A 12,615-nucleotide genomic window follows, 5' to 3' on the forward strand; every position below is an offset into this window, starting at 1 on the left:
GAAATACCAAGCCCCTGTGACATTGGCAATGAATCTTCACAGTTCCTACATGATCTGCTGCTCAGTCAGCATTTAAATCAATGCAGCACATGACTGGGAAAGGTTTTCCCTTTTTCTGTGTGCCTTCCTTTAAAGGTACATTTCACAGCCCAGTATGATACTGTAAGGGCAAACATTTACTTTTCTTTGTGAATATTAACATTCTTATGCTTATAAAATCAGACTGTCTGATGGGAGAAAAAGGCCATCCCATAGGACAGCGTAGCATAACAGCAACCAGGGGGAATTCCTCATTTTCTAAATGCATTAAAATATAATCATATAAGATGTACTGTGTTTGCACTCTGCCAATTTTAACTTTTTCCCTGTTTTTTTCCTGACTTTCTAACCGTTTGTGTTGCTAATTTGTAATAGTGAGGAGTTATTCTGACTGCTGTGGTGAACTGTGGTGGATAACACCACGTGTCAGAGGGGAGCTGATCTCATTTCAGATGGGAAATGTTTCAGATGGGACTTATTGCTCAGCACAAGATAACCCGAAGTTTTTTGAATTTTCCTGTGAAGCTGTAGATACAAAGCTGCAGCTGGAAGGACTTAGTGTTTTCTCTGATCAGGCACAAGCAAAAGCCACAGGATGTACAAGCAGGTCACTCCTCACCCATCGTATTTGTGGATGTTGTGAGGCTCCAAAGGAAGGCAAGGGCCCTGTGTGAGAGGGTGGTGGGCTGCAGCAGGCAGTGGATAGAGACAAAGGGAAAACCACCACCCACAGTGTTGTGAGGTGTAGAAAAAAATGGCACAGGTCTAATCCATCACGTTTTGAGCTATGCGGAGTTTCAGAGCACTTAAAATCACGTGCCCCAGGAAATCTGCCAAGAAGGAGATGTTCTAGTTGATAATCCTGTGAGCATTTATTGCATAGTTTTAGGTCGCTATTCTCACAAGTTCTACTTCGTGTTCCCTGTAGAATTTGTTCTCAAGTTGAATGGCAAGTTGGATCTCAGGGGTCTGCCTGAGACATTAATCCAGCATCTGATATTTCAACAGCGAGGGCAAGCAGCACTCCAACAGACATTCTAGTTCTGAACCGTATCTTTTATAGGCAACTTTTTGAAGGCATTTCAGCTTTATTACTGCAGGAAAACATCTTCAAAAGTTTCCTGATTTACTATTCTATCTTAAGAACAAAGGGAGAAATTTACAGAAGATCAGACAGATAAAAATAGACTGAAAAGACAGCAGATGCTGTTGATACACCGAAGAATTCAGAACATTACATTTGATGGCTATTTTGTTTGCTGATACCACAATTTTAGTGCTAATAGCCTACACCGAAGTTGCACATATTATGAAGATGTTTTTATCTGTAGTTTTCTGTGATAAGTACAAATAAGTCTATTTTGAGTTGCTTGCTGTGTTTTGTCATCAAAAAAAATTAATCACGATGTCGTGTGAGGTTTATTGATTTCTCAGTTCATGTTTTTAATTGTCGGATGGGAAAGGACCATATGTATGAAACCTCTAGCTTTAATTCTTTAAGACTTGACAAAACACAGTATTGACCAAAGACAAGCTGCATTCATATAATGCATCTTTTCATCTGTGGGGAATCAGAACTCAGCCAGCAGAATTATTACTTCGTATTCTTTGCTACCAGTAGAAGCTCAAATAGCAAAATGGCAAAATTAAATTCTGAATAGAGACTTGCACCCTCACTTTTTTTTTTTTCTTTATTTCCCCACAGTGTTTTCCTGAGATGTTAGGGATAAAAAAGGCTAAATACATTTTTAATTCTTTATCTCTTAATTCTTTTTATGAACTGTCTGAATAGGTTAATAAAGTACTACAAAAACCGTAACCTCCTTCCAAGGGAATGAGTGCTGTAGTGCTCTTTTCCTAGAAAAGAGTAGCTGTTTGTTCATCCATAAGGACAGATATTACACTGGACATACAGAGTTTATTTTGCTTGATTTCTCCTGCTCCATTAGTTATTTCAGAGTAGCTGTGTGTGGTTGGTTTTCCTAACAAACTGTTTCTAAAGTGATCGAGCGATCACATCCTTTCTTCATCCCTCTTTGTAATGTGAACTTGCTGACTATTTTCAACCAAACGTAACTTCAGGTTTCAAGATCCTAGACATATTAAATTTATATTTTTCATCAAGACAGATGATCAAATAGAGCAAAGATTAATTGCTTAGCTCTCCAGCTTGCAAAGTGAGCTCACTCAGTGCTGGAGAATTTCCCTGTGTTTCCAGCCAGGGTGATCACTCCTCTTAGAAACTGAGAGAGAATTATACTGTCCTAACAATTTTGATACTAAGCAGAAATATGAAGGTTATTTGAAGAAGACTCCTTTTTGAACATGGAAGTGGGTATTTTTATTTTTTTCCCCTGTTGCAAACAAACAGTGTGACCTAAACATTAATTGCTAAGTGGAAGTCATCTGTTTTGGAGAATGAGATGTGTATGTGCCAGCACTCATCCACCTACTCCAGAATTGACTCTCCTTCATTTAAGGCAACAGGAGCTTTGAACAAACAGACTGGCAAATAATTAGATCCAAAGTGCACATTCTTATATGGTTATACCCTCCCCTGTGCTGCACTAGATTTAGCTTAGTGTCAAGATGAATGAGAACCAGACTTCTAATAGGTATTTCTCCTACCTTTTGTAATGCTGTCCCTTCCTCCTCCATTTCTTTCTGAAAGCTTAGATAAGCCTTTTATTCTAGTCTGTGTGTGAAGCAGTAAATTATTAGTACTAAAATATTTTGATATATTAATAGGGCACTAGGGTCTATTAGGCTGAGTTAACCTCTTTGCCCATCAACCCCAGCAAGTGGAAAAAGGTGTTCCTTCAGTATAAATTACCTGCATTACCTCATTCTTGAAGACATCAAAGTTATTTCCTTTACTGTTTTTTTTCCTCAGGAAAGTAGAATTCATCTCTGTCTCCCTTTGACCTCAGTAACATCTTTCCTCCTGGGAAGAGAAAAAGCCCAGAAAGTATCTCTGCATAATTGCTTTTCTCCTCTCTTTTTTTGTCCTCTTTGTGGCTGATACAGTAATATAGTGACCCTGTATTATAATCAATGTCAACTCCTAGTCAAATGGAATTTATTCTTTTTTTCAAAACCAACTCAAAAAATAGGAGTTAAGCAATCACAGTTTTGCCTCCCTGGAAGGACTAGGCAGGGTGCAATTTTTGTGTAATGTGCTGAGCATCTTTTTGTTTTACTTTGTCTTTTTTAAAGAAATGAGAAGCTACACTGGAACAGCCATCACTTTGATGCTCTAATGATCATTACTGTTGTAGAAAGAATCTCTGTCATTTAATCTTGCTAACATGTCTTTTACCTCTGTGATAATATTAATTAGTACTTTTTAGTCACTGTGAGTTAGCTCCATAGTGAAATTTTGTGTAAATGAAAATGTAACAGCTGGATTAGGAACTCGGGAGATATGATTAAGCTGTGAGTCAGCTTGTCACATCTGAGAGGGGATCTTTTTTCGGTGCTGGTTTTCTGTCTCTCCGCTCCCCTGCAGTTTTGAGGAAGCAGTATCGAACAGTCTGTTAGCCAGGTAAGACACCTGTACCTCTCCCCAGCTATTCAGGGGCCTTTCTGACTCAATCAGCCCTAGGACACACGCTCACTACAATGTACTGCTTCCTGCTCGGTCACAGGGAGGCTGGTTTTACGCAGCCAGCTGTTTGCGCTGCCCCTGAACACACGGAAACACGTTCTTCAAAATTCTGTTTGTCTTCGTACAGTGGCTGCACGCTCTATTTAAATCCTTTTATTTTTACTTGGCTCCATATGATCAAATATATACAGGATGCAGCCTTCATACGCCACGAAATGAAGGATTCATCAGAGCATGAAGGAACGTCCCGGCTACATCTTGTTAAAGAAGTGCCTTTGTGTGCGCACGCGTTGGTTATGTAACTGCCCTGGATGTGCAGCAGCCCTGCCTGCTGCTGGCCTGCCAGGCGCCACTCAGGGAAACAAATACACTTCTTTACAGTCTCACTTGAAGTGTACAGCATTACATCCATCAGAGGGACAAATTGGGCAGGCGAAATTAATGATGGAGCCGAGACAGAGGTGCTCGCGAGGCTTCCAGAGTTTGCTGATAGTGTTCAGAAATAAAATAGCGCTGGCATCTCGCTGCTTTTGAATTAGCTCTACAGATGTAATGGTTTTATTTGTTGACTATGGCTCCTACAAGACCACTGCAGTTGTGAGGTGTGTATCCTTATCACTACATGCTCAGAAAACAATCATAGCTGGATTAAATTGCTAGGATGCAGTCAGTAGAATTGCCTGATTTTAACCCTTATGCCAAAGCTGAGGCCTGAGGCACAACCACGTCACCGTATAACTCTAACGACAACTTGGTTGTTTGTCTTCACAATGTGCAAGTCAAGGTATCAGGCCCGTAATTCACATGTGTGGTTAAACATAGCTTCCCTTTGCTTCCAGCCTTTCAGGGAAACAAACTGTGTTATGCTTTAGCAAACTGGGCATAATTCATTTTGTGAGCAAACCAAACACGGAATTCATGAAAGAAGGACATATGCATATTTATTTTCCTGTTGTTTTCTTCCACAGAATGATATCACACCGTTGCATGTTGCATCAAAAAGGGGCAACGCAAATATGGTCAAACTCCTACTTGATCGAGGAGCTAAAATTGATGCCAAAACAAGGGTAAGCTGAAGTGTGAATGCTGTGAGTGACTGCATGGAACTATTGCCTCTGACCTGTTTGTTGCTGTGGAGCTTAAATCATTTATCTTCCTGGCAGGCTACTACAGCTGCACTGCATTTATTTTGTATGAAATGGTTGCAGTAGGATGCCTACATTTTGCATCTCTTAAAGCAGTGTGAGAAACACCATGTATATGGCAGAGCTCAGAACCAACCGTTTTCCATGTTCTCTGTACAGTATTTAATTAGGAACTGCTTCTAGCTACTTGGGGGTGGAGGTGAATGTACAGGAAAATGCTAAAAGACTAAGATATTCAACTAAGATATTTCCGAATTTGTATGCTAACAGGGTAACTTTGAAGTGTAGTGTGTGTTTGCCTTTCACTATCCACAGGGCAGTGTCACAGAAAACAGTGTGGCTGATGAGTCTCGTGCAGCTCAGCCTGTGGGTGACGGGGGTGCTTTGCTGCTGGCTGGGACTTGTCAGCCAATGTGCCGGGCGTGGGGGATGGTTTCCATCAGGTCGACACCTAACTCTACCCCCTGAATGACTTAGAAACTCAATGCATATGGTTATACCTAAGTGCTGTAGTTAAAACCAAACCAAACCAGGGATACTTTATTTAATTACTCAGTGGAAAGAAAAAAAAAAAAAAAAAGGGAAAAAAATCAACTGTTTGGAAGAAAACCTAGAACTGTGGTGCTGTGGGCTCTCATGGCAGTCTTTGCAACACACTCCCGTGTGTGAGAGGTAACTCTCAAAAGCTGTCACTGTAATTTTTTGGCAATTGTCATTTTCTTGAAATACTAACTTATCACCTATCTCTCTTTCATTTTTAATTAGGCTGTATAATTTCCACCAGAATCATTCTAACCAAATGAAATTAATAACCTAAGAATAATTTTTCTACAGTTATTACTGTATCGACAGGTTTCTGTTTGGTTTTCCAGTGTTTCAGCAGTCTCTGAGATTTCCTGCCGGGCTTGTTAGGAACATTTGTATTTTTTATTTCTTATATTCAGAAACTGGGTCAATTTATTTTGCCATTTCTTCATTCTCTCCACATATTTTTCTTTAGTTCTTCTTCTCTTTGACCTTTAGTCGCTGGTGATTTATTCGTAACTTTTTTTTTTCCTAATTGGGGAACATGGAAGCAATGACTTTTCATGGATAATACAAACAGTGGGGATAATTTCTGGGCTAAAGTATCATCTGCCTACATGCTACATGGGGGTTGCCAGGCTGAGGGGCGTGAGCCTATGGTATGGCAGGGAGGGCCACGAGTGACAGATGTGCATTTGGTCAGAGTGGGGAGAAGGAGACTTGCAAGGCACTGTGCACTTCCTCTCTACAAGCATTTGTGTGGCCCACCGCAGCCAAAACATTGGGGACTACTACCTTAAATAGTTGGGAGTCCAGCTTGCTCTTTTCTTTTAGTTAGGAAAATTCGTGATCCGCTTCATTTCCTGTATCACAGGCTCCAGGGTCGGACGCTGTGATAGTTTATGTAACTAAAAATACAATCTGGGACGGAAACAGGATCTAGGAAGAGGGCAGAAGCATTAACAGCTCCTGAGTCTGGCAGAGCTTCCCAGTGAGGCAAAAGGCAATGGATGACTGGTTTGTTTTTTCTGGCTTCCCCCAGACTGCCTGTTTCCCCAAACGCCCGTCCTTTCCATCAGTCAGAAGGGATTTGCGTAACTTCTGCTGCTTGTGCTGTACGTGTGTCACTCACCGGTGCCCTCTCTGGCGTTACCAGAGGCATCACTTTCTGGCAGTCAGTGAGTAAGTGGAAGTTCTGCTCCCGGCAGCACTGACTCATCCTGGCGAGGGTTTGCCAGGCTGTGGTCTGGGCGGCTGTGCCTCTGCCAAGGAGGCTCAGGGAGCCCAGCAGACACTGCATGGCTGGGAACAGGGAACGGCATCGCTGGAGTACATCAGGAGGGATTTAGAAATCAATAGGAGAAGCAGTAGAAGGCTGAGGGTAATGTGGTGCTGGATGAAAAAGGGCATTGTTTCATAAGTGTCTGCCTAGTTCTCATAAACAAGAGCAAAGATTAATTGCTGTGAGCAGTTACAACATACATTCCTGCTAAATCCCTCTTGTTATTCCTACCTGACCCAGTGTTGTTTTCCAAGGCTGAACAATTAAGATATGCCAATTTTGTAGTCATTTCATTTTTTTAAGCACCATCCTTCTTTTCAATGTCCCAGATACGGAGGGGCCTTACAAAATCACAGGATGACAAAAGCTTCAGCCATATCCTTTTGCAAGAGCATCACCACTACTGAATGTATTGAAAGGCAAAGAGCAGCCAAGGCTGTCTTTTCTGATACATGTGTCAAGTCACACTTATCAGCTGGATGCCCAGGCAGAGCCCAGCCTTGAGTGTTCTGCGAGGGGCAGGTGCTGAATGCACACACAGCTTGATAAACGGGTGGGATTTGCATGTGAAAATAAGTGAGCCTCCTATTACCAGATTTATAAGTGTGAGACCTTTCTTTTTTTTTTTTTCCTATTTTTTAAGAGAGGAGCAGAATTATTTTTTTATATAAAATAGATTTTGTCTTGGATACCATGATATTATTTAATGCAAGTGTTGATTGTGGAAGAGAAACTGGCTCCTTACAGGTGAATGGCAAAGGTTCTGTACCTGTATGAAAGGACAAGAAAATTTTGAAATTGCTGGTTTTTATTGCTCAGGGGCAGAAGTTCTTAGGCCTTTGTTTGTCCTGTTTCAGGTCTGTAATTCACCTTTAAATGAGTATGCAGAACATACTGTTTTGTGTTGTTGACCAAACGCTAGCAGGGCCAGGATTTGCTACTCTGACTCTTAGATGGGATGGATTTAGCTATTCAGCTGTCATTTTACGGTCTGTTCCTGCAATCTATTCTCTCTATGGGATACTGGAATACACTGCACATGTTGTCTCTTTTTATTTTTCACAAACATAATTATTTTATAGATAAATTCACATAAAACCTTTCCCGAATAATACGTAAGTTGAGGTCATGATTTCTTTTCCTTAGTCATTTCCCTGAGCATTTGCGTTTGCTGCTGACAGATGGTCTTGGAAACTGTAGTGCTGAAGTACTGCACAAAAGGTTAATGTGAAGGGCTAAATCCTTATCCTTTTTAAATTATTGGAAAAGGCATCTGTGAGCTCCCACTTTCTCTGTGTTCATTAGGGTCATAAATACACACCTGAAAACTATAATTGGGAGTTGAAATAACGTGTGAGCTTATGTGGTTATTTCCAAAAAAGATCTCCCAACTATTTTGAGACTCAGACATCCTTTTTTCTTTTTTTTTCCCATTTTAGCTCACACTTAAGAGTTGCACTGTTTATTTTAACCAGCTGTTTATCTCCCCTCTGTCCTTTTTTAGTGTGTGAGATGTCTAGCAACTGGTACTTGGGGCTTGGTACTGAATTCTTAAGGGTGTTCCTCAAGAACTATGTGCTGCCAGGGCAGCTTTAATCATTCTGGTTTTTAACTAACATTCTGAGCAAAGAACTAGTAACGCCTCATGTAACATGTTTACTGAATGTTGCCCTAATTATGTTTCCTCTGTCTTCCAGAAAAGACTTCAAAAAATAAAATTTAATTAGAGAGGTTGATTAAATTAACTTGATTTGCTTTGGCTGTTTAATACTGTATATGCCAAAGTGAATTTTTGTCTGAAGCAGGCAGCAAGCAAGTTTTAGCCTGGATTAACAATAAGTGTTTATAATCTTCATTCTACTGATTTTGCATCTAAATAACAGGCCAGCACTCATATCTCCATGAAAACATGTGGGATATGCTCTTTGAAGATGCATCAGATCATACATAAGCTGCTTCAGAAAAGCCACATGTATTAAGATATAAAATAACTACAATAGCACTGCCTTGGCACTCGGAGGGAGAGCAAACCTCATGCGTTGCCCTGTTGCACAAAAGGGGCTGTTTGCAGTAATGCCACTGAAGTGAAGAGTTCAGGAGACTTGGAGCATGGAGGGGCTGTGAGACACAGAGCCCTGATGGGCTGAATAGCATTCACAGAGTCACTGAGCAGCGCTGGGGATGATAAACCCTGGAGGCAGCAGTAATTGCTCCCCTGGGGAAGCGTGCCTGCTACCTCTGGCTCAGGGGAGAGGAGCACCTGCCACACTCCTGCCAAGGCCATGGACAGGCTCTGGGACTTGGCTCGAACTCTGACAAGCTCTTGCTGACTATTTACATCTCAGTAAAGTTTTTACTGGGTGTTGTTTCGTCACTCTAAGGCTGGGTTAGAAGCTGGTGCTCGCTGATGGGTACTGATGGTACTGAGCCCACCATGGCTTTGGGGTACAGCCCAGGGAATGGGCTTTGGGGTACAGCAAGGGAAATCCTGGGAGAGCAGTGATGAGGAAGAGGCAGAGGTAGCTGGGGAGCACAGGGAGGCTGATCTGTGCTCCTCAGAGGTCCCTTAAAGCCACATGTGGTGGTGGGGAAATGCTGCAGCGGAGGGGCTCCACTGCTTGCACCAGGCTCTGCTAACCTCAAGCCAGTTTTGACTCCAGTGTTAACAAGATCCGAGTCTCAACGGGGACCAGAAACCGTGCTTAGATCTCATTTATTTGTGTATGTCTGTGTTTGAAATAAAAGCTAAAGGAGGCAGCAGCCCCAGAGATGGGAGTGCAATGCTAATGGGAGGCTTGTGCCTAAGCAGAATTCCTCCTATTGTCCTCCTGGCTTTGCTGGAGCTACTCTCAGGCTCTCTGGAGGGATAGATAATGCAGATGATATGATTTATCATGTCAGTGCATACTTAGAGAGTCCTTAATCTGCAGATTATTGTCATAATCGTTTGTAATGGTTTTTCTGAGCCATTGCAGGCTACCATAGTAAGGCAAGTTTGCTTCCTAATACATGTAATATATTTTTTACTTCAATAGTATAGTCTATGTGAACAGTAAATAAGCAACTAGAAAATCTCCTGACAAAATCAGTGAAATCTTGCTGAGCTCAGAGCAGTCTCTTTTAATCTCAGATTCTCGATTTTTAAACAAAAATCTTTGTGATCTGTGTTTCAGGTTGTCTCTGCATTTTTCTTTACCTGCTTTAAGTGTCATGCAGCAATTAAGTAAACCAGTGAACAGACAGTGTCTTTTCAAACTACAAAATAAAATCTCTGCAGCTAAATTATCTGTCTTGGAGTGTATTTGCTCTTTGCAGTGGGAGTTCCTGACATCATGTTAACAATAGCTATAGATCAGCTGCTCCAACAAGCACCTACATGCATTGTAATGTTGTGTCACACCATGTGATGCATCTGGTGGTAGTGACTATTGTGTGGACCAGAATGAGCTCCACTGGCCAAGCGTGACTGTCTGCCTACTCCTGAGCCACAGAAACCTTGTCAGCCATAGATACTCTGAGAGGGCTGGGACACTGTGCTCTGGGGAGCACTGAAGTAGTTTTTAAGGGTCTAGACTCAGATGTGAAGATGCTCAAATGTGTCTCATTCTCTGTGAGCATAGTATGTACTACCCATGGTATGTTGGTGAAATGAGCTGGGGGGGCATTAAATCTGGAAAATGTTCTCTACCTCACTTTCTGTGCCTGATCTCCTTGAGTGTCTATCTTTGATGTGCCTGGAGAATGTGATAATTATAGGAAGTAAAAAGAATGAACAGTCTAATGTTACATCATGACAATCCAAGGTACATGATGATCTTCAGCTCCTGCCTACAGGTCTCTAGTTATCTAACCTTGCTGCATTTTATTTTCTTTCCCATACAAGTTTTTTTATGTAGGTGATATTTTTATACTATTGTGTCTGCTCAGTACTTGATATGCCCTTACCTGTGGAAACTTCTGGTATAGGAAATATGCAGTACCATTTTAAACACTTGTGAAGCTACAGCAGAATATTTGCAGCTTGGCTGATAAGTACACAGTTAATGGGGTTTGATGTCTTTTTGCTTTGTCTTTAAATGTTTTGAGCAATACATCTTTAATTTGTGTGGTATGAATTTAACAAGGTGCCCTTCCCTGTTTGTGGGCTGAAGTAAGAAAAAGAAGCAGAAATGACAACAGAGTCAACTTCAGAGATGTCAGGAAGAACATTGTGGCCCAAATTGTGTCCATCTTGCATGAAAAATGACTCTCTGAGTTAGGGGAGTTACATCTGAACCAAAATCTTTTCTTCATCTACATCAAAAACATATGCCAATGGAAGAAAATGCACAACGCGAACCATAAAAGTCTGAAATGAGAATTTCTACCTGCTATTTTTCATAGTTTTATTAGGAAAGGGCAAAAAAGTAGAAGCAGGAGAGTGTAAGGCTCTCTGAATCACCACCTCCCCCTCCCTGGCTGCCCTCTACACTTTGCAGGGCTTAAGCTGATATTCTAGTAGAGTGTGATGGTTTGGGAATTATCAAAGAAGAATATTATAATTGTGCATAAAAAATATGACTAAGGAGGTATGTTAATAATACTTGCTACCATACACCAACAGACAGAGAGGGAGTGCATGTGTATGAAGCGAGCATAGAATGTGTAAGAAGGAATTAATGTTGTGACATACATATTTTAGGCAATACAACATATGTGTTTTCAAGAGCTCCAGAAGACACTGGAAGAAGGCTCCAGAAGACACTGGAAGAAGGCTCCTTCCTTTATGACTTGTATTTGGAAAACTAAAGTTTCTGAAAACCATAACATCATTATTTGTAACAAGCACTGTGTCACTGGGCATTGAAGAACCTCGTGTGACTTCACTCGCAGTTCCTCAGGGCACATGTGCTCTCTTTGACTCTAGCACTTGTGTACAGCACAAGTAAAGAGGGTACAGGTCAAAGTATAGTCCAATCAGCTTGGAATAGCTCTGTTCATGTTAAAAAGTCTTCCCCTTATTTGAGGCACATTTTTATAACAGGATGTTGACTATTACTGAGCAAACTGTTCTAAAAGAGGTATTGACAGTATGCCTTGACTCCAGGCCAGTCATTCAGCTGGAGGTCACATAAGCACAGTCTGAACAAGAGACAGAAGTGATTCCAACATACTTCTATCACCTGGGATTAAGATGGTTTTCTTGTCTGCTTGTACACTTGTCAAAATCAGTGTAATAAAAAAAGTCTGAGTAGGAATTTTTTTTTCTCTCAGACTTAATGACTATCCATTGACTTTGATGCACACTGACAAATGAGAGACCCAGTGTTCTCAAAGACACACAGGCAAAAAGTACCTGAAGTGCAATCTCATCTTTTTCTTGTAGATGCATTAACCACTTTAATGCTTATACAGTGAGGGCCTGGAAGTAGCCCACTGCATGAGCATCAATGTGATGTGACTATTTACATGTCCAGAAAATCAGAGCCAAAATGTGCTCAGTCCGTTTCAATAAACAGAGTCAGCTGTTCCTTTGCAGAAGAGCAGCATCCTGCAGGAATTAATTAGTTTCTTGGGACATCATGGGTCTTTATAAAAGTGCACGAGATTTTAATGTGTCTGAAACTAATCAGTTATAATTCTATATCCCACAGGATGGGTTGACCCCCCTCCACTGTGGAGCAAGAAGTGGCCATGAACAGGTTGTAGAAATGCTGCTGGATCGTGGTGCCCCTATTCTTTCCAAAACCAAGGTAATTGGTACTCTTTTCTACTGGGATAATCCTTGTACTTTTTTTTTTTAATGTAATTCTGCATGTCTCATATATTTAAGGGCTTGACAATAACTTTCCTATTTCTTAGTTATTTAAAGCAACTGTGTGGGAGCTCTCCGAAGTGATGCCGTATGTAGCGCACGTCTGCATATGTAAAATGTGTTAAATTGAGATATACAAGAAAAGACGTCTGTGCCAACCAAAAAGACACGTATGGTAACCCTGTCCCTCAGAATTTCAGTAGCTGAAAATCTCTGTATCTTA

At 41.1% G+C, this 12,615-nt stretch overlaps 1 protein-coding gene across 10 annotated transcripts in view; it reads left to right on the top strand.

Annotated features, from left to right (window-relative positions):
* Positions 1-12,615, top strand: part of ANK3 (ankyrin 3, node of Ranvier (ankyrin G)) — a 362,370-nt gene that overhangs the window by 232,100 nt on the left and 117,655 nt on the right. For all 10 annotated transcript variants that reach the window (XM_017825985.1, XM_017825988.1, XM_017825992.1 and 7 more), the window contains 2 exons: positions 4,615-4,713; positions 12,232-12,330. In XM_017825985.1, the coding sequence (XP_017681474.1) occupies positions 4,615-4,713; positions 12,232-12,330 (198 nt within the window). The remainder of the gene's footprint in view (positions 1-4,614; positions 4,714-12,231; positions 12,331-12,615) is intronic.

The sequence above is a fragment of the Lepidothrix coronata genome, unplaced genomic scaffold (assembly GCF_001604755.1).
Source record: "Lepidothrix coronata isolate B3197 unplaced genomic scaffold, Lepidothrix_coronata-1.0 Scaffold124, whole genome shotgun sequence".
Classification (NCBI taxonomy): Eukaryota; Metazoa; Chordata; class Aves; order Passeriformes; family Pipridae; genus Lepidothrix; species Lepidothrix coronata.